At 33.2% G+C, this 23,261-nt stretch overlaps 1 protein-coding gene across 3 annotated transcripts; it reads right to left on the bottom strand.

Annotated features, from left to right (window-relative positions):
- Positions 1–539: 539 nt before the first annotated feature.
- On the bottom strand, positions 540–19,810 carry LOC124834079 (pantothenate kinase 2-like). Of its 3 annotated transcripts, none has more exons than XM_047308685.2 (23): positions 19,651–19,800; positions 18,872–19,291; positions 18,133–18,345; positions 17,886–17,938; positions 17,511–17,627; positions 16,954–17,073; positions 16,552–16,646; positions 16,376–16,469; positions 16,138–16,269; positions 15,110–15,222; positions 14,840–15,032; positions 13,833–14,044; positions 12,718–12,762; positions 12,599–12,647; positions 8,656–8,738; positions 7,231–7,347; positions 6,225–6,288; positions 5,449–5,595; positions 5,221–5,379; positions 4,738–4,821; positions 2,455–2,649; positions 2,296–2,367; positions 540–907 (listed from the first exon to the last, which is right to left on the bottom strand). In XM_047308685.2, the coding sequence occupies exons 2-23, from the start codon at positions 19,170–19,172 to the stop codon at positions 818–820; spliced, it is 2,748 nt and encodes a 915-aa protein (XP_047164641.1). In that variant the 5' UTR covers positions 19,173–19,291; positions 19,651–19,800; the 3' UTR covers positions 540–817. The 3 variants fall into 3 exon arrangements, with proteins under 3 accessions (XP_047164641.1, XP_047164640.1, XP_087962358.1); XM_047308684.2 differs by having other exon boundaries at positions 19,403–19,793; XM_088106232.1 differs by lacking the exons at positions 540–907; positions 2,296–2,367 and adding an exon at positions 4,328–4,394 and having other exon boundaries at positions 2,519–2,649; positions 19,403–19,810.
- Positions 19,811–23,261: the final 3,451 nt, after the last annotated feature.

Genomic DNA, 23,261 nt, shown 5'->3' on the forward strand with positions numbered 1-23,261 from the left:
TTTTAAAAAGGAAAAATACTTCTCCGTAAAATGTTAGTAGAAAATCTTTAATATAACTTTTCTATTTTTTTAACTAATATATAAATTAATTTTAATCTATAAAACAACTTATTTACTTTTCTAAAAAAATATTTACGAAAAAGTTCATTCATAGGTTTTCTATTTGTCATCTAAAATTTTGCAAGGCTTGCACTTATGTATTTTAGTCATCTAAAATTTTGCAAAGTTAGTAACGGGTGAATAAATTATGTATATCTGCACTACTCCCTTGGCCTCCATAAAAGACGATGTTTCAAGCAGCCAAACTAAACAGTAAGATAAACGTTCAATGAATTTAATTCTACAAAATTACTTTTGATTAACATTGGTTTCTAAAGTTATGTAACTCGTTTAAACAACTACCTGAAAACAAAATAAATCGAAAAATTAAACATAAATTTTATTTTTTATTCCATAAAAAACTAAAGTTTTAAGTTTTAGACCCATAATTAATTAATTCCTCGGCGCAGAGCTTAATTTATGAACATTTATCTAAAATGTAGCTGATAATTCAATGTGATTTTAAATAATCCAACGAGTCATTGTACTAACTTACAAAATTAACAATAAAATAAGGAGTGAACAACTATAATTATATTGGACACTATTATTCCCCAAAGTTTTGTCTAAGCTTCCGGTACACAATTAGTAATGGAAAAATATGGATTTGCACTGTGCATAGAAACAAAAAGCATAAGGCGAAATTTATACACCCAGACGATTCTTTAATGGTCTTAGTACTGATTAAATTATAGAATCACCCCGTCCACAGAAGCTTTCAACTAACAGGTTCGTATTTGCAAATACAGTCGTATATGTCCCCTTTAACCAATTTTTCAGCCAATCTCTGATTTTTCACCATCGCAAGCTGCCAAAATTATTTAAAATAAATAAATAAATACAGGTAGAAGGGATAATAAAAAAGTATCAAACAGACCACTCTTTTTCAACAGAATGTGGTAAGTAATTAAGCAGTGGAAGCATAACAATGATAGAAGTGATCAAGTATTGTACCCAGATTAACAATGGCATAAAAAATGAGCTCGTGAAATTGATAATTATAAATCACAACGACAAGGCTATGGTGAATGCATATGAGGTCATGGCGACAAATTCTTGGCCAAAGCAAACATATGAGGCGCTTGCTCTCCTGCTAAGTTATGGTGGTCAGGTTGATAAAGACAAAATTGGCGACTTAAACACTTAAACTTCCACCTAAAGTACGATGTTTCATCTGGAGAATACTCAACAATTGATTGACACGCCGGGCAACTTTTTCAACAGAGACATCAACTTTGAAAAGGGGTGCGGGGTGTGTCACTTTTGTCGACAGAAGCAGGGAACTTTTGTCCACATTTTGTTTGCATGTGACGAAAGTCATGAGATATTGAATGATTTGCTTGTAGTTGGTAGGTACAACATGGGTTATGCCACAGAAAGCCATGGAATACTTAGCAATTTTTTGTTATAGATAACTAGAAGGAAGGGAAAGGGATAGGATGGATTTTGTGTGGGGCTATAACGTGAAATGAGGTATAGAAACAAGTGTGTTCTCTGATGAAAATTTTGATCATAACTCAAACATGAAGGAAATTACTTCCTATACGTGGATGTGTGTGAGAGGGTATATTCCATCTTGTTCAACCTCAAGTGAGACTATGCTTAAAGAATACCAGTAACAGATGGTGGGCATAATAGGGAACATGGACGCAATTGATGGATGGAGGCAGAAATCAAAGTCCACATTATTTACCTTATAATTATTTTGGATCGTAAAACAAGATAAAAAATGGAACATGCTAGGGTGTTGTATTTGGATGAACTTATGGATGAATATAGGCGGTGGAGACTTTTTATGTCTCGCTAGAGTCTATTTATATGCCATTGCATTGCATATATACACACCATATTCATTGTTTATTATTATTCCCTAACACTTGTAGATACCTCTGGTACCATTATTATATAATAATATTCTTCTTTGCTGAACAAAATAAGATAAGGACATTGGAAGAAAACATGGTTAATGCTAGATATGCTGCTGGTGAGAAAGATAACGCATATGAAGAATGCAATTGATTCATGATTATCACTTCTGCAACAACCACAAGTAGTGGAGTCCTCGACACGAGCCAAAAAACGACAATAAAGTTTAGACAAGCATTAAATCAAGGATATTCGACCAAAAACCGAATGATGAAAATGCCAGATTATTTCATCAAATTGCAGTAATAGCTGTAAACCAGATACTATTACCTTTAAAGCATCACACTTAAACCGCGCATTGAGGTTAGTATGAAGAGCTCTACCCATCCCTTCCAAAATTAACTGCATAAAAAAGCTTAATTAGAATAATTATCCTTGAAATTGTTAGATCCACAGTAGTATTATCAACTACAGATCGAGTGCCCCCACCAGATCAGCATCTTTTGCGGCAGCAGCAAGCTCAGAGCTGACCTGTCTTAAGTCTATACATGGACTACCACACCCGTTCTCGACAACCATCAAAGGGACTGAAGATGAATTTTCTATAGAGCTGTTTGAAGTATTAATCATTGCATCAACAAGCAAGCCTCCAACTTCAGCAGCTCGCCTTAGAATGTCACAATGCTGTAAACTAGAAGAATTAGTTCCACTTAAAGATGATTTGGTCAAGGTGAAATCAAAAAATAGAATTTGAATACGAGGTTGATTAGAAATGAGCAAGAGCACAAGTAAACCCCAAAAGTAAACTCAAGAAAGCATTGCCAAAGCCTTACATAAGGAGTATTTTGTCCATATTCTTTAAATAAGGTAGGACATAAAAAAAGACCCATCACACTTGAGACAACACATTGTAAAATTTGCAGGAATAGCAGGACCGGTCCAATGGTAAGTGTGGAGATTACTTACATGATCGTACTTTTTTCTAACATCTACATTTGCATTCATGCAATGAACTTTTTCTTTTCAATTTTTGTGAATTTATATACTGTTACAGCAAAATCATCTATGTTCATTGTTCAATAGGCTACTATCACACATTTTTGGTAGAAAAATAGGAGCTCGAAGACTTGAGAAGCAGGAAGTAACTACTGGGATGTCTCACTAGCGAGAAGCTTACTCATTCAGTGAGTGACACTTGAAAATGACAACTCAACCTTTTGATTTCACTCAATGAGATGAATAAAAAAACCCTCAAAAAGTCCAAAGCCATGCCATTTTCACTTAGTGAAACATCAAAGTCGTTAAACGAAAATTTACTTTATAGACATTGGAAAAAAAGGAAAACTTTGCTACCAGAGAAAACACTTACGCATTGGTAGGGGGATTTTGGTGCATGGACTAGATGTGGAGAGCACTTAAGAGACTTTCAACTTCAAGATATACATTTTCTTGCTCAATTTTTGTGATGCAAATGTTCTATCTTTGTGCTTCATGTTGCATGACTTAATAATTTATGTATGTTGAATTGCAACAGAAAATGTTTCGAAAGCAATCAACCTAAGGTTGAACAACCAAGAGATTTCATTTTAGTATAATATTTGATGTCTTGGTCAATCTTGTAGCACTTTCTCTTCATAAAATTCATCTATTAAAGAAGAACTAATGGATTAATGTTTCTACAATAAGGTTTAGAATCTTATAGTGAGGAATTAGGATTTGAGTATAATGGATTCTTAAAGGCTATTGAGTTGAGTATATAAAATCCAAGCCCGAGGATCACTTTATATTATTATTGACTACCTTATATGCTTGCAGGTTCTTGCAACAACTATAGAAATTCATTTATCTCATTTGTGTTAATGCTATGATTGTAGTTAGTTTCTTTACATCAACCTTCAATCCAAAATTCTTAGGTCCTTAATAGTAAATATACAAATTGTCTAAATGAGTGCAAATTCCTGTGGTGACAACTTCATTTATCAACTATACTACTTCAATTGTTTCAATTGTTACGCTTGCCAAGAAATTAACATCAAACACTATGGTTGAAAATATGTTTTGATATCATATTAAAATTAGATTAAGATGGAACTCTCAAAAGTCATCTCAAGAGGGGAGGATAGGCCAAAACCTAATAAGGAGCAGTTTGACCCTATTCCATGCTAGTGGGGCCCCATAACAAGGTCAACGGCACTGGAGACATTTAACAACCCTTTCATAGACAATACATATAACACAAAATGAGTTCTTCTTTTTGAAATCAAGTGAATGCCATATCACTTTATATCAATTGTAAAAGAAGGTTTACATAATTAAATATAAATATTCCTATTCCATTTCATACAGTAATGCAAAAACTTACTTGTAAGAATAGACAAAATAAAAGAGTTAGCCTATACAATAAAAACCTCACTTTCCTGCGTAGTACCCTGCATTTAACAGAAATATCAGTACTTTTGTATCTCAATTCCTTGTGTTCAAATAATTTACTAATTCTTAATTAATTGAAGGGACCAAGCCAGCTCAAAGTGGAGGATTGTCCAAGTCTTATTATGAGTATTCATACCATATTCTTAGCCAATGTGGCAAATGTTAACAGTTTTCTATAACATAAATACAAACGGAACTTAATGGCAGCCATGTTCAACATTGATCTCTAAAACAAATAGAGGTGTCTGAATGGTGAGGACATTCACATGAAATTTATAAGGAGCTCTAAAACATAAAATGTAACAGACCAAATTAGTGTTCACAGAACAAAACTACACAAACCTTGGCAGCCTCAGCTATGATGTCAGGAAGCTCCATTGCAGTTACATCATTTAAAGCAGGAAGAGAGTTTGCAACCAACACTACCTGGAAGAACACATCTGTAGTTATTGCAGTAACATAGAAGTTATAAGCATCAGCCAGGGTTGTATAGCAGTCAAGCTAACAAAAACCAATAGAGTTTACTTGAAAAATGAAATCACGATATTCATAAAGAAACCACACCAAAAAGTAGGAAGATTTTACATTTGAGACAGGGCTACCAATGAATATCAATATTATCTACGAACTGTGGATTCATCTATTACCAAAACATATTTAGAAAACTAAATTAATTATTTGTAGTAATAGTTGAAATTCAAATCAAATTATTATTATTATTAATATTATTAATAATGATAATAGTATTGGAGGGGGATTTAAGATGAAAGAAAAAAAACCTTTTTGGTCCAATACAAAATTCCAAAATATAGGAAGTCAACTTACTTCAGTTCCCCGGCGGAGGAGTTCCCTAGCTAGAGGAAGCATCCCTAGAACAATGTCAGCACCTGAGTTGTCTACAAAAAGTAAAGCTCTCTTGTGCCGAGAATTTTTCTTGTTTTTGGCCCCTAACATTCTCTCTTTAAAGTCATCAAAATCATCCACCTATATTAGAAATAATTAGTTAGTATTGAACCATCAACTACCTAAACAAACATGTTTAGTCTCACTTACCCGCCAAGGTCTACGCATTTTGTTGCGACTCATTCTGTAAATTTCAATAATAGTTCCTTTATGATAGAGATCCACACATGCACGAGATCCCCAGTCAAAAATGTTTGCCGCAAGAACACCTTCAATTAGTGTAAGCAGTCTTGATTCCTAAAACAAAGGAGGGTTTCAAAGTACATTAGAAGCTGGGATTGTTTAATCCACCAGCAGAACAAAAAATACTTACATAGTTATGTACAAAAAATTACAGTGTGTACCAGCATAAAGCTAACTAATACAGTTGTACCACCACTAGCAGAACAAAAAATACTAGATATTTATGTATGAATGAGCCAGTGTGCTACCAGCATAAAGCTAACTCATGCAGTTATACTATCACCCAAAATAATGAATTTGTCAAACACAATTTCTTTGCAAGGATATAATATTAATTAGATAAACCACTTGTTACAAATATAAGTTAGTTAAGTTAGAGATATGATATGATTTGATGAGGAAATATCTTGCCAAATATTTTGCATTATTAGATATTGATTTTGTTCCTTATTATTATATTTCTTCTTCATTATAAATATAAATAAGAACACTCATGTGTGTACCCAATACACAAAATTCAATATAATTTTCTTCTTGATCCTCAACATGATACTAGAGCAGTATCATCCTTCCTGACTTCTTTTGTCACTAGTCCTTCCAACCCCAATCATAATCATAAAACAATACATGAGAGAACAGTATTGACTCCTCCCAATTCCAACATGCTAGATTAAGAAGATTACCTCATCCATACTATCAAGTTCCACCAGCAAGTCAGGTAAAACAGCAAGCGATGCCTCATTTTCCCTATTTTACACACAATCGAAACAAATGAAGTTTTCATAAAATGTAGAAAATTATCCATAGAATATAGGCATGAAAATGTCATCAAATGAAATTTACATTTTCTCCATGGATTTCTTTATTAAAGAAAGAATATTTATATATTACAAAAAAATAGTGAGCCTTAGCACAACAGAAAAGTTTGTCATGTGATTACGTAATAGTAATAGCTCCATTTCTATTGTGGGTAAGCATTAGGCTGTGTATATATGATCGACGTCCAACCCAGATCCCATGGCATGAGCAACATGCAAGCCACCCTCTACTTTGTTTTGAGATTCACATTCTAAATCCAAAAGGGCATAAATAAAATATATACATTAAAAATCCAAAATTTAAGGATCAATGGGCTATGAATAAGGCTGGATACATATAAGAAAAATCAAGATATTTTTACTTGAGGAGAAAAATAATCAAACAAATCTTGATGAATATTTTATTCCAAACAAGAGGTTTCATTTGCATCTTAAAAGAATAATCAGTCCCCTCAGAAAAATAATAAAAATAGACTTAGATTTCCATTTTAGCCTCTTGATGGTAACTCTATATATGCTAATAGTATTAGGAGAATGAGTAGGAGAAAGAAATTACAAGGAAGCACAGCAGAAGAGTCAAGAACCGTGATTTCCCCTTTCTTCTAATTTACCAAGTAAATGAAACTTTAACATTCTTATATGTCCATTCATTAATGGAAAGAGTTAAGGTTGTAATCCACACGGGTTTCAGTGACCTAGTATACGATATCTTGTTTTATATTCACATCAACAGCTAATTCCCGTTTAGCTAAGAAAATTGCTTTAGGACAATTTGTACACATAATAAGGGACTTAAAAGATGATTCAGCTACATCACAAACACAGGTAAAGACCCCATTTTTATCGTTTTCTACAGAAAAAAGGTGAATACCTCTGCTTTATACTTCTGTAGGCATCAACAAAATGGAATTCCCTCAAGCATTCTTCCCTCATTTCCAAGAGGTTGGCGAGCCCTAACTTCCCATATGCCGAAGGCTCCTCCATCAACCTATTCAATTTGTGGAGATATTTGATCACTGAAAAAAGCTCATGCCAAGTATAGTCTGACTCTTTATAAAAGAATAAAAATAAATAAAAGCTTATTCTTATGTCAAGTCAATGAATTTTAAGAATATAACAATAATTTTAAAAAAGTAGTGAGTCTCGTGTCAAGTTTTTTCCATTGAGAGTTGAAGATATGCGTGGAAATTGGGATATGATCGATTATGCTATGTAACATACCATACTTGATTAAAATCGTAGAATACTAGTTGATTTAAACTTTCATAATCTGGTTAGAGACATCCATAACTGATTATAGAGACATCCATAACTGATTATAGAGATATCCATAACTGATTATGGGAGCTTGAAATTTCTTTTTTTTTTCTTATCTTATTATAGAATAACTAAATAACATGATATTAATAATAAAAAATTATTATTAATAAAAAGTTAAACAATCTCAAAAAATCAATTTTCACTCTACTTATCTTTCATTTCTGTTCAACTATACAGTCCCTGTTTCTACTCTATTTCTACCAATTTATGTTCCTTTGGTTTCCATTCCACTTACTTCCTTTCCTTAAATTTCTTTCCTCTTCACGGGACATTTCATAAACCTATTTGATGCTAGAAATTTAGTTTAGGGATTCAAATGAGGGAACTTCTTTCATTATGTTCTTTTGAGGAAAAATACGATTGACGTGGAATGATTCAAGCTCGTGGGGAAGTTGTTGTGTGTACTAGAAACAAGATTTGAAGCTTGGTTTGAAGAGCAGATTTAAGTCACAAGTTATCACCAAAGCATCATGGATTAACTTACATCAATTATTTGATTAGCAACGTGTTATGTTGGACATTTGAATTTAATTTTACATTAAAATTAATACCATATTTCCTCAACTTGGTTGAAAATTTCATAAAATATTTTACTTTCAAAGAATGTTGTGTTAAGAACCAATAATCCAGTACAATTTCTGTAACTTTTCATCAAGCACACATAGGCCTTTCTCTTCACATGATACAAAATTAAAAGTGCGGGTGTGGGATAGAGAAGACAGAGCTCAAGTACCCATTCTAGAAAATTTGACATGCTTGTCATACTTTGTATTATGTTAATGAGTATAAAAAACTATGGAATATGCTACAAGAGGACTTGACCCAAAATAAATTTTTAAAACTAATCCAACTGATTAAAGACAACACAAAAATTCTCTCAAATAGTACTTAATAAGTTCACAACAAGATAAGCAGAGTTACCATGCATCAATGACAAAAGTAAGCCATCAAAACAGGAATGTTAAGTCAATATTACCTTGCCAAGTGGGCTGAAAATGCACGAGCAAAAGCATCACCCCTTCTCTTGGCATCATCAGTTCCACCTTCACTTGCTACTGCCTATCATGTTTTAAATGGGAATATCACAATCATAAACTACTGTCTAATAATTTGGCTTTCACAGTTTACCTCCAACAAGATGATCCATTAGAAGATGGAACTATACACAAAACTGAGAAAGCCAACGTTTGAATGTATCCCTTCAACAAGATAAATGCATAACTAAGATCCAGTCTAGTTTGGGAAAGTATTTTGCTTTCATCTGTATTTTTCACCAATAATAAAATGAAGGTCTTGTTTTCACTTTGTTTCCTATTTTAAAGATTCAAAAACAAGTTTTTATTTTCAATATTTCCAGCACAAATCTTCAAAAGTAGGAACAAAGCAAAATAGTGTAGCTTTGTATTTGCTAGTATAACAGGAATGAAAATAAAATATTTTCTCAAATCAAACAGAAGTTTCAAGATATAAGAATTATACAAAAAAATTACACACCATGATCTAACTGATTTTGGGAAAAATTTTAAATCTAAAACATAAAAATAATTTTTTTCAGCATATAGCATATCAATCATTCATTGTTGTTAGGTTCACGTGCTAGACAAGCTCACCTCTTACCATTTTGTATATCTAATTCTGAGACCCGTAGCTATTTATTTTAACAGTATCCTGCTGCAAGATTATTGATAAGCCTCACTGTTACCTTCAGCGGATTGTGGAATCATCCACTATGCAAAAGCATATATACACTATGTCAGTAAGGTTTTAATTAAGACCAGTGACCAAAAGTCTCTTCAAGTCGTTTGGAATATACACAATTATTACGGTAATATAGTGCTCCTGTTGGCCTCTAAGGCACTCAGGTAACATTTTACTGCAGACTTTTACCTTTTAGTACAGAAATGCAGTGAATTTGGAAAGCTTTACTGTTTTCTGGTGTTTGGATTTATGAATTTCTTTTAGAAGGGCATACTATTAGAAGCTAAGGTTATATTCTCTCTTGGTTTCGTATCATGTGCACAAGTGTGCCTCTCGAGATATTTTAGGAAGTTTCAGATTTGATTCCTATTGTTTTTAATGTTGTGTTGGCTGTATATTGATTTTATTAATAGCATATCAATCCCACAATCAAAGGGATTTGTTTCCTAGAATGACAGTGCTTATTTTCAAATTTATCCAATTAATGTATGTATATATATCATATGAATGTCCTGAGACTAGCATAAAAACCCTAAAAACGCAGCTTTCATTGCTCCAAGATTCATATTGTCCATATTCATTCTTCTCTCTTTGTACCTTACTTGAGCATGATTGTAATGGCTGAAATGGGAAATGGGGACAAGCTCTAAGAATTACAAAACGAAGGAGTATTGGGTACTTACTACAACAAGCCACGCCACATTAAGGACAACTGTTGAAAGTTGCATGGAAAACCCCGGAGCAAAGATTTGGGATACAAAGAAGGTCCTCAAAAGAGAGGAGGTAAAGCAACTTATGTTGTTGTTCTTTCCCATGTTGCTGTTCTTGAAATTCAAGGAGGGATGTATTCAACTTACATGCATGTGTTCATTGACATATTATGGTAAGTTAGCATTTTCGGTTGGATTTAACATCTCAAATACACCCTTCATGCACTAAAGGATTTTAGACCTTGGAGCCACTAATCATATGACACCTCTTCCTATATATTTTTCCACAAATTTCCTGTGTCCTAGCAACAAAAGAATTTCCAATGCAGATGTAAGCATGATTACTGCAGTTGGTCAAGGAGATGTGCAAAAAACCCAACCATAATTCTAAAAATGTGCTACATGTTCCTAAATTGTCCACAAACCTTATATCTATACAAAAACTTATCAAAGATCTCTCATGTAACGTGGTATTTTTATAGAAACTATTGTATATTGCAGAACAACAAATTGGGGGTGGGGGGAACAATTGGACATGCTAGAGAATGAAATGATGTTTAGTACATGGAAGATCTGAATATTTCCATTAAGAGTCAATATTTGATGTCTGAAAACTCTATTCCTAACAGAAAGATTCAGATGGTACATTGTCGTCTAGGACATCCTTCGTTTCAAGTTATAAAGCTTTTGTTTCCTTCCTTGTTCAAAAACTTAAATCTACAAAGTCTTCATTGTGAGGTGAACTGGCTAAACACAAATGTGTACCTTTTCCTATGAGTAATGAAATAAGCACTTCAGGTTTTCATCTTGTTCATATTGATGTGTGGAGTCCTTCTAAATTTCCTAATATTTCAGGGGTCAAATGATTTATCACCTTTATTGATGATTGCACAAGGGCATGACTTCTCCTTAAACACAAATCTAAGGTCAGCTATGTTGTTATGCAGTTTGTGTCACTAATTAAGAATCAATTTGCGGTTACTATTAAGAAAATTACGTCTAATAATGCTAAAGACTATTTCAATCATACCTTCGATTCTTTCTTTTAAAACTAAAGGATGATTCATGAATCCTCATGTATATACACACCCCAACAAAATAGAGTCATTAGCTGGAAAAAGGAGCACTTACTAGAACAAACTAGAGCACTACTTTTTTAAAATAATGTTCCAAAACATTTTAGGGGGAAGCTATACTTATTTCCACTTAGTTAACTAACAAATTACCTTCTACTGTTTTGTCTTTAAAAAGTCCAATGGAAGTTCTACACTCATTCCATCCACACATAACTCATACACTTAATCTTCCACCTAGAATATTTGGGTGTGTATCATATGTACATGTTCACAAACAGCAAAGGGGAAAACTTGACACAAGGGTTACTAAATGTGTTTTCTTAGGGTATTTTGTCACACAAAAAGGGTAGTGCATTCATCCTCCTTCCAAAAAATTGTGTCAAGGGATGTCACCTTCAATGGGCACGTTAACTGTTTTAATCATTCTCATCTTCGAGGTGAGAGTTTAAGAGAGGAAGATAATGAGCCTTTTATATCCCCAAATCTATTTTTTTGATAAAAAGTGAGGTTTAAAAGAGTAATCCCATTGAAATTGAAGTAGAGAGGGAGGGAATAGAGGTGGATCAAAATCCTAAATCTGCAAGGTCAGTTATTAAATCACGTGATGATATAAAGTTTGGAAAAAATTTGGTGTATACTCGAAGAGGAAAGGTCATTCAAGGATCTACTCATGTTCAAGAGTTCAACCCTATATCACATAAGGTAAATGTTTCTGACCCTATAAATCCTAATTCTACAAATTGTGATGATCTTACTAGTAATGAACTCCCTTCTATACAACCTATTGCACAAGTAGACCAGAGTTTAGATCTCCCGATTGCTCTTAGAAAAGGAACTAGATCCACTAAACCACCTTACTCTTTGACAAATTATCTATCCTTTGAAAAATTCTCATGTACCCATAGAACCTTTCTCACTGGCCTAAATACCACGATCATCCCTTCTTCTGTATTTTGATAAACATTTTATCAAAGAAAAGCTTGATGGTGACATGATTTACACTCCATGTGTCTAATCAAGGACAACTTGTAGACATACCAAGGGGCTGAAGAAAAATAATTGAGAGAATTATATCCAAACTCAGAATGGAGAACACTTATTCACCAGCTTGAGGAGTATCGAAATATTTTAGGAAATTTCAGATTTGATTCCTATTGTTTTTAATTTTCGTATATTGGTTATATCTTGATTTTATTACTAGTATATCAATCCCACAATCTCAGGGATTTGTTTCCTAGAATAGACAATGCTTATTTCCAAATTTATCCAATTAATGTATGTATATATATCAAATGTATGTAATGACACTATAAGAGAAATATTATTTAAACTTGAGAGTGTCCTATAAGTCTAATCTTAATGTGTTTAAACATTTGAGTACAAAGAGCCATAAGCATGAACACCAGGTGTTCCAACTTTCAAAAAAATTGATTACCTTGTCCACAAGATCTGACAAATGCTCTGATAGAATGGTGAGCCAATATCTACACGAGATACAAACTGTTAGCTTAAGAAGAAAGACTATGATCTATGAATTACAAATAAATTCCTTACTCTAGTTCACTGTTATCTGATAGGTCAATTGTATTTGGTTCATACCTGTAAAAAGGGGAATTCAATACTTGATTAAAAAAAAATGAAGGTAAATTATGATATCATATATATAATCACTTGGCAAAAGCAATGAGTGAGGAAGCAAACAATAGTCAGTAACTACTTCACAAACATAAGTCATAGGAGTGGTTTGTCATGACAGAGGACCGATTTTTACTTTTAAATCTTATGTGAAGGATAAAGTCTGATGATTATTTGAAAAAAAAAAATTGATATTGAAGATTTACTCATAGAATAAACTAATATATATCATAGTTATCCATCTTGGATAACAATGCACAACCTCTAGCTTTTGAAACCACGTAGCAGGTGAGAAGGTTGACATTTTAACTATTAATATATTAACAAAATAATTTATACTATATATAATTAGTAAAACCAAAAGAAAGAAAATTAAAGCAATTTCCAAAAAATAAAGTCACAGTTATCACACACAGATAATGAAGTAGAAGAACATAACAAATCAGATGAACATTAGTAAAATGTGAAAGAGGAAGTTTAAAGGAAGATAAAAGAATGCGAGCAAAACAAAGGAAAAAAAGGTCCTAGAAAGTGTGAAAGAACAGGGTACCAAACAGAGGCAACTTTTATAGTGGAATGGTCAAGGAAGAAGGGTTTCAAAAACTATCTATGTTTCAGAAGCAAAGAATCCATTAGAAAAAGGGAGAGAAATGATAATTTTACTCAAAAAATAACCTAAATAACATTGTTTCAAAGAAGCAAATAGATGTTCGATGCTATTTTGAAGTAGCACCATTATAGCATGCAAAAATCTGGTATTTTGGCTGTGCTGCTATTGGGTTGCAATGGCTGCCATTGAGAACAGCTCCGCTATTGAAACAGATGGCAGCCCCTCCACTGGACTCTTCAATTATGCTATAGCACTTCTGTAGCCACACTGCTGACTTCTATGGCATATATAAGTATGGATGTAAATGCAAACACACATAGCTTTATTGCCATATTTAGCAATATAAATCACCAAAACAAATAAAAAACATGGGAAACCAAAAGATTAAACCAATGATCTCGGACCATTCAGTGATGATTCTTACAATTTTGGGTCTGCTAGTAATGGAAACACCTCCAATGTTGGTACTAAGTGGAGAACACCGACACTTAGAGCACTTGCATCAGATCGCAGAGTACTTCCTTTTGACAAAGGAACCTCAAAACCCCCAAGTCCAGTAGTTCCAGCAAGTGGTGTCATTGGCACAGGTGCAGTAATCTCAGTTCCCTTCCGCAAAAACTTCTCCATCCACGAAATCTGCATTGAAAACTCTAAATCATAAATTTCTAACCAATTGAGTCACTTCAGAACTTAAGCAAATAATTATTGATGACATCAAAGTCATAATGATCTGGAAGAATTTGCAGGAAATAAATGCAACCTAACAATAACTCAAACTAAACTTTAGCATACATACTCACTTGCATCAACGTGGGAAATAGAAAATGAGCGGAAAATGTGTGTGAGGAGAGGGTAACCAATTCTACAATTAGAATTTGATTATTTTATTTTAAACAATTATAGCACATGAAACATGCACTTCTGAGTAGATTACCTTTTAACTCTTACCTTCTCAATTTATGATCTGATGCCAGATATTTAGAGGTACTTCCATCATCCATTTTCATGTTCCACACATTTTGTCTTTAGTAGGCATCCAAAATGGTAGACAATTGTTCCAACTCAGTCAAATATGATTACAGGTAAAAACATTTGACATTATTCTAGAAGAATCTTGTCAGTGGAATTACTTAAGCTATTATATTATTGAAACTTCAAGATTAACGTCCAACACAAAAGGGACGACCTTGTTGATTGTAAAAGAATTGATGCTCCCTAAAAATACACCCTATTAAATTGACTTGAGTTAAATTGACGTGAGAGTTATGTTAGGATTAACTATTTTGTAAGCTGTCTTTGTGGAAAGCTAAGCAAAACCGAACGTGCTAAATTCCTAACTAAGAAGTCTAGCAGAAAGACATCTAAACATTATCCGTATATCTTAACCAAGCCTCCAGTATATATTAGAAATTTCCAATCCCTATCACTTGCCTTCTCATTCAAATTTCCAAGTGGTGGGCCATGAATCTTGCCTCCTGTATACGGAGCACCCATTGGAAACCTTTCCACCAACTGATGAACCATGAGGTCATCTAAACCATGCTTCTCATAACTCATAAATGCACCTAAAGCTCCAAGAAATCCTTCATGTCGCAAGAACATTGCTTGTGCTTCTCCATTTGACCTAAACGAGAAATAATATAATGAATAAATACAGTAATTTAATTGAAAGAAAAGAAATCTAGTTATGTCTTTATGTACCAGAAATGTACAGCAAAAGAAATAGTGTCCATGGTATAGGCATGACCCCTTATAAAAAATCCACCAAAAAAGATTCTCTTCAACCGAAACCGCAATGCATTCAAGTAAGCTATCTACAGAGATGAAAAGAACACTGGTTGGGTATCTTCTAGAAGAACAAAAAATAGAATAGAAGGTAATAATTACTGAAGATGGATGCCTAATAACGCTTCCATGTGTCACCAAGACTAGTTTTGATTTAGGAGTTGTATGCTTTCTTTAGGTTGCATTTAAATAACAGAAACTACATCTATAAAATCTTATTTAAAAATCTATCTATTATCTTTTAAATCTTGAGAGGGAAAGTTACCAAATGTTCAAAGACCTAGACTGAAATTTTGTAAATACAAGTTGGATGATTAAATGAAAAAAAAAAAAATCTTGTTTTGCTTACATTTGTACAAAAGCTTCTCCAAACTATATTCTTTCAACTGTCATTTTTATTAGTGTTGCTACAGATAGAACGTCATTCATGACCCTCTATGCAGTCCATCACATCATACTCTATGTAGTCAAGAATTTAATTCTTTGATCCCCGTTCTTCCAATCAAAGGTTTGAGTTTCAAATCAATGTAGAATGAGCTTGTCCATAGGTCATGCTCAAAGAGCTCTTGCATGTTAAGAGAGAATAGACAATAGGACCATCAATAAGTCTCCACCTAAAGCTCAAAGCTTTAAAAACGTTAGTCTTCCACTAATTGATCCAGAGGGGATCAATAATTTGAGTTAAAACCCTGAATTTTGATGTTATATAAGGGCAAACTCCCCAAACAACCCCTGCATCCTTTTGTTTTTCCATCACCCACACAAATTTTAAGTGAAATTTGACAATATTCAATAAACTAAGTACGAAGAACATAACTTTTACACGTCTAATTTATAAAAGTGTTCCTTGATATTTTAAATAAGGAATTGAATAATAGAATGAGATGAATGAGACAGTATATATGTATGTATGAAAGATGGTAAAATTATAGTAGTCAACTCACCTGACCAATATTGTATGAAATCATCCTTAGAAGAGAAAGTGATATATCTTCAGGTCTGTATTCTTCAAGCTCCTTTTTTTCTGATATCGTTTTGCCAAAACTTGAAGCAATAGTGGAAGCTGATAGGCCAATCTAGTATGGTTTATTTATACCCGGAACACTCAGTTGATTAATTTAGAACAATTTCACTGCATAATGAATATTTTATAGGGAAACAATAATAGCAGAAAAAATTTACCTTAGAATAGTCCAAACCCCCATATATATCCCCAACTAGCATGTCCATACTTCTATTATCTCCTTTCTGACTCAGCTCAAGCAACTCATCAAAACTGAAATTCATTTCATCATCTTGTTAATACTCAATAGTTCAAAAATAGCAATATATAAAATAACAAGTCAAATGAAAATGACCTCTTGCACTTTGTTAAAAGTCTTCCCAAGCCCCAATAAGTACCACCCCCAACATTTGTCCCACTAATCCTCTCAAATTTCCCATCTCCATCAACCTATATCAACAGAAATTAGAAATCCAGATAAGAACATGTTAGTCTTTTGGCTCAATTTGGATAAACTTCTCAATAAATACTTATAAGAGAAGAAAATTAGAAGATAAAATGAATCAAACTTCTCCCAGAAGTAAAATCATCGTATTCGTACCTCAACTTTTTATAAGAGACTCCTCTTTTAACTTCTCCAAAAGATAAGAAGCTGAAGTTAATTTTAACCTTTGGGAGAAGCTTGATTAATTTTACCGAAGAATATATCCAAAGCGATAAGGAAACTGATTAAATCAGGAAAAAAGAAAAATTGTACCTTGATCATACTAACACCAGATCCAATATTAACCAGAAGATAAGGGAATAAATCATTGGGTTCAATTTGAACAAACTCTTTTTGGCCTTCCATGTGTGTGAAAGCTTCATGACGAATTGCCTACTAAGTGGTAGAACTTCTAATCAGAAATTATTGACAGTGAAAAGAAAAAATACAGATCAGTCAACAAGAAAAACTATTACTACCATAAAACTTACTGGTGACATATTCCAAACTAAGAGATAGAAGAACTACCACAAGTCTATGACAGAAAGGATTAACATAGTTCTCAATCAGATCTAGGTTGGTAGCAAGAACCATACAATGTCAAGAAGGAAAACAAAGTAATAGTCAATTGGCTGTTTACCTTTAAAACAAGGAGAATACACAATAACATGGGAAAAAGAAGCAAATTTAAAGTTTCTTTAAATCTTTATTTCTTATTGTCTATTTGAATTAGGAGTAAGAGTACAAATTCAAAAGACAATCTATTGATCCTATCTAGCTCAGCTGACATAAATAAAACGCAAGTGAAACAAGCAATTAGAAGCATCCACCTTAAGCAAGAAGTTAGCTCCAGCCACAAGGCAGTCCATTTCATCTTCTTTGTCAAGACTAACTCCAAGTCTTTCTTTGAAAAGGTCAGCGTACTTGTATGCTCCACCACCAGTAGCCTTTGCCATAAAATGAATTCGTTAGTGTTGTACTTCAACAACAGCATTAGTGAAAAAGACAAATAAAAATAGTTATCCCTTTTGCAATAACTACATCTAGATGAGATAAATAGCAAAAGGATACAGCTTTTCATGAGCAATCTAAAATAAATTATGATTGATCATTTGAAGAAATGATATATTTAGAAAAATAAAACAGAATATAGCTTTTGAATCATGTGAAAAAACATAAATAACAGTCAGAGACTCAATAGTTACCTTAATTATGCCATTCTGGTCAGTCACACCATCCGAGTAACATGGCTCCAACCCTATAGCCAATAAAAGAAGTTCAAAAATCATAAATTCATTCGGTCCTGTGTAAAAGTATTTAGATATGTATAATGTAGTGAAATTGACTTAACACATAGAAGATTACTGGATGATATTGAATGCCCATCACTATTTTAGAGAACAAATATGTAGAAGAGACTGATTAATGTAATAAACTAAGCAACACTATTACCACCACAGTGAAGCTGCTTTGAATGAATGAAATCCAAGCACTCATTAATCTTTCTCGTTTCAAACTTTACAAAGTGTAGTCTTCCACCAAGGATAGGGTAGCTTCTCCTGTTACCCTTAGAAAACCCCAGTCGCTCATTTACACTTCTCTTCCTTTTATCATCCACTGATTGGTTTTCATGTCTTGAAAAGTACACCAACTTTATCAGAGATCCTGCACGTGATTTAATAAGATTAAGTTTCAGAGTTCGGACATATTCCACAGGCTACGAGCCATTTACTTTCCCTGAATTAATACAGAATTGAGTCAATTTACCAATTATATTTCCTTAAGTTCAAAACAAACTGTGAAGAACCCAAAAGAAAAAAATTTCAAACTGTGATGGGCCCTTTATTTAGTTATTCTGTTTTCTCCACCAGAGCCCTCAAGGGACAACATGAAATCATCAGAAATAAGGTACACTACCAGGTGTAAAACCTAATAAAAGAGTGATAGGTTTAATAACGGAGGCCTCAAAAGATTGTAATATACTAACAGAAATTGTCAATTCTAACTCTCAACTCCCTCCAAAAGCGAAACACAACAAAAACCACTTGCCATCAAAAGGAACTAAAAAAATATCATGAAGTATACATGGCCACATTAAACTTCAACAAAAAAAACAAGAAAAAACACCAAATAAAATGTGGTACTATGAATTAATTCTAATAAACAACAACTATTATTTAGATATATATACCTCCAATGTCAAGTGCTAGGTGAGACAAATCATCAGATTGATTAGGCAACAAAATGGTTGGATACTTCTCCTCCTCATTAACTTGAATCTCAGCTTTGCTCACATCAAGTTGAGGCCTCGAACCAGACCTGTGCATGGAATTGGAAGCCGTAGGAGTCATCTCTCTTTCCCCTTCGCCACTCTCCACTTGCGTGCGTGTGATTTTATTGCTGCTCTTACTCTCCTGCTTCTGCAATTTCTCTTCTTCGATAATTCCAATAACTTGGTTTTGTTTCTGTTCCTTTTCTAAAGAAGCAGCCATCTTATATAAATCCAGAACCACCCAAACTAAACCAAACCAATCCAAACTCGCTCCCTAACCCCACCAACCTCCCTTCCTCCGTCACTCCCCTATATTTGGTCACTAGTCCTGTACCTATCCTACACTCGCAAAATCAAACAAAACAAACACGCATATATTTTATCCATTCCATGCTAAAGTTTAAAATAAATACTACTGTATTATATAATATAATGTCAATTACTATTTACCACTACGTCGTGGGACAATGGAGAAGCCATTTTTACGTCGATGAAATGATAAAAAAATAATGCAAACCGCGAAAGGAATTTCGATCTCGGAGAAAATGGAATTGCGCAATTACGCGCCGAGGAAACGGGTTTGGAATTTATTGAAAGGTTAGCGAGTGAATGAATGACTGTTTGACAAGGACTAGTGAGAGAGTGCTCCTTCCTAGGATCAAAGCGAAAACAAAAATAGGGGCAATCATGGACCAAACCTTCGGAGAGAGAGAAACCGGTTATGCCATAACAGACTGCAAACGGTGCTATCTGCGTCAAATTAATTGCCCATGAATCAATGATATGTGGTATACGTCGAGTTCAACGCGCGCCTACTCCATGTTCGTCATCACTTCGTTACGCGCGATTGTATCTACGCGCCCATAGAGAGCGTGCTGTTCGGTTCGTTTGTTACATTTTTCATTATATATACTTTTATTTATTTATATATTTTAAGAAAACAAAGTATTAAAAAAAAGAATCTATGAACTCCTCAAATATATCTTGAATTAGGTATGTTGAGAGTACTATAAGAAGTCCTATTTTGATCAATTTATTACATGTTAATATACACGGTTAAAGCTAGTAAAAATATAGGTATTGTGGCATATGTGTTTTAGGGTTTTTAATAAGAATTTTAGAAAATAACCCATGTTATCATTAAATATTATAATATTAGTTAATCATTGAATTAAAAATTTCGATAAAATGTTTTTTTATAACTATCAAAGAAAATCATTAGATTTGGCATACGAGTTTGAAGTTATATTCAAATTAGCAAAAATACAATCTTGTAAAAGTTTAGTTAGTAATATTATTTACAAACAATCTTATTGATCAAGGAGGTATAAAAGTTAAAAGTATTAAATACATTTTCTACATAAAAACATCTTAAACTTATTCATTTGGATTTGTTTGGTGTTGAAGAAAAATGATACAATATAGTTATGATAGACCTCTATTCTATATGGACATTACTAAAATTCTTGAAAGGATGAAACTTTTCACAATCTTTCTCAGAATTTGTAAACATGTTTCAAATGAAAAAGGTTTTATCAATTGTTTCTATCACGGAGGAGAATTCGAAAAGAAAATTTTCAAGCCTTTATATTAATTATAATTTTGCAACTCCAGAAACAACTTATCATAATTAATGGTATTTTGAAACGTAAAAATAGATTTATATAATAAATAAATCAAACAATGATAAATGCAAATTTATACCATTATTTGCTATTTATAAAATAGAATTAGACTATTAATTTAAAATAAAATTCCCCATCAATTATAGAAAGATGATACGAAGTTCGATATTTCTTTTTTAAGAAAGTTTGATTTCAATGAAAGAATCTTTCTTTTAGATATTCTAAAACTTTTAAGGCTTATGGAATCGAAAACTTCAATAGTTCAATAAGTTATTGTTGTAAGTTCAATAAATTATCAAAGTTAGATTATTCTTTTGCAGATTTAAACTCCGCAAAAGCCCAAGACAAACATATATGCTTTTGAAGACTAGTTAAATGCCAAAGACAAACATATATGCTTTTGAAAACTAGTTAAATGACCAGAGAGAGAACCAACTAAATGTATTGACAAATGATGAAGAATCATCCAACAAATGTCATCATAGGATATCACAACGAAGAAGCAAAGACAGCGTCATCTTAGAAAAAGATCAATTTGCGTTAAGATTAGAGCCAAAAGTAATTATTGAAGCTAAGTATAGAACAATAAATTTGTAAGAAAGGTTAGGTCTATTTCTCTTCCCAATAGGGGTGAATTGGTTTTGGGTGTTGCTCCCTCCACCCTCACACATCTCTTCCTCCACCTCCCCTTTACTATTTTGCCCCTTCCTCCACCTTTCCTTTACTATTTTGCCCCTCATTAAAATTTTATTTTTAAAATTATTGTTTTTTAATTTTATTCATTTATATCATATTTCACTGATAACCTGATAACCTACGTAGTTCCTTGTATGAGTAAAATATTTTTCTGCAAAGCTTGGTAATCGTGAAAAGAATTATCAAGCAATCTTCCTCTTGTTCTCGGTGCACTACGTGGTGCAGTGCGTTTGTGGTGTAGTGTCCTTGTCGTAGTTCCTCTCCAGGTACGTAGTCATAATCCTTCCAATAATCCTAAACCTTAAACCCTTCCCATACTTCCAATAATCCTTTTAATATCTAAGCCTATAATCCTTGCATGAGCCGTAAAACGTAGTAAAATAAAAACGAAACGTAAAAGGAACACTGCCTCTGGACGGATGACATCCTTCAACGGATGTCAACATCCGTTTAAGGCGAAACGGATGTCGACATCCGTTTTGCCTTAAACGGATGTTGACATCCGTTGAAAGATGTCATCCGTCCAGGAGTATTGTTCCCTACACCAAGTTTAAAATATTAATCCTTAAACGGATCTCCACATCCGTTAACGGATCTCAACATCCGTTAACGGATTTCAATGGAGGTAAATTTATTATAGAAAGAGTGCACCAGACACTAGTCACGGGACCACGGCCTCTTATTACAACCCCTCACCCATGTGCTTCTCTGCTCATTAATTTTATTCTTCCCGCTAATTAGTCTACCTACGTAGTTTGGCCATGAAATAAATTAAGCTCCAACATTATGGAACCTCGTGAAGCCAATTTCTTGTTTGTTTCAAATTTTTTTTCGCAAGCTTGGAAGAAAACACCTGCAAGATTGAGACTTGTACTTATTTCTTGTACTCCAAAAATTATTTACCCCACTTTCTAGTTGACAGCAACTCCAATTGTGTCACACTAACTTGTATTTTATTTACAGTAATTTATATTTAAATTTATAATTTTAAATGTTATATATGATTAGTTTTTAAACGTTGATGAGGCTTGACGGAAGAGAAAATGATAAACGGTGAAGAAGAAGCTTGACGGAAGAGAGAAAGGTAAACAGAAATGGAAGAGAGGAAGAGGTGCAGAGGGAAGTAAATCAGAAGTTTTAAATAAAATAAAATATTAAAATAATAAAAATAAAAAATTTTAACTTTTGAGGATATAATTGTCATTTTAGAAGGATATAATTGGCATTTTAGAAAATTGGGGAGGTGGAGGAAGAGATGTGTGGGGGTGGAGGGAGCAACACCCATTGGTTTTTAATAGAAATGCTTTTTTTTTCTCTTTTTGAAAATCTTTAAAATGATTTTTAAAACACAAGATAATAATGAAAATAATGCACTAAAAGAGTCAAAGGATAGAAAACAAACACAGATTTTTATGTTGGTTTGGCCTGAATGCTTACATTCAGTCACTTTCAATCAACCTGACATTAAAAGACTTTCCACTATAAAGATTTGAGTTAATACAGCAAGACTTACAGAGACCAACTCTCAAATATAATCTCCTCACTAACTCACAAATCTAATACAGGAAAACACACTACAGAAAGAACAATCCTCTTTCTGCAATACCCCTTTGAGACCCTTCTCAAAGTCACAAGAACAACATGTTCTATTCCTGGCAACACGCACAGGGAAACCACAATCTATGGATTGTAAACAAGGTACTGATATGGAAAGAAAACACCTCAATGTGTAGATGATTGATTAGCCAATGATAGTCCTAAGAAATCCTTCAAGAATCCTTCAAAGTGTCAAATCTTTCGTATCTTGATTCTTGGAGAACCAGCGCACCTGTAAAATCTCTTCTTGACTCTCTTATATCAGATTTAAAAGTTCAAATGATCAAAAGTTATTAATGCAGAGTGCTACGCGTCAATATATAGATTTCCACATGTCTAACGCTTTTTAATTGATTACTAAAATAATGTAATCGGTTACACACTTAACAGAG

The sequence above is a fragment of the Vigna umbellata genome, chromosome 2, assembly GCF_029865625.1.
Source record: "Vigna umbellata cultivar VRB3 chromosome 2, Vumbellata_1.0, whole genome shotgun sequence".
In the NCBI taxonomy this organism is placed as follows: Eukaryota; Viridiplantae; Streptophyta; class Magnoliopsida; order Fabales; family Fabaceae; genus Vigna; species Vigna umbellata.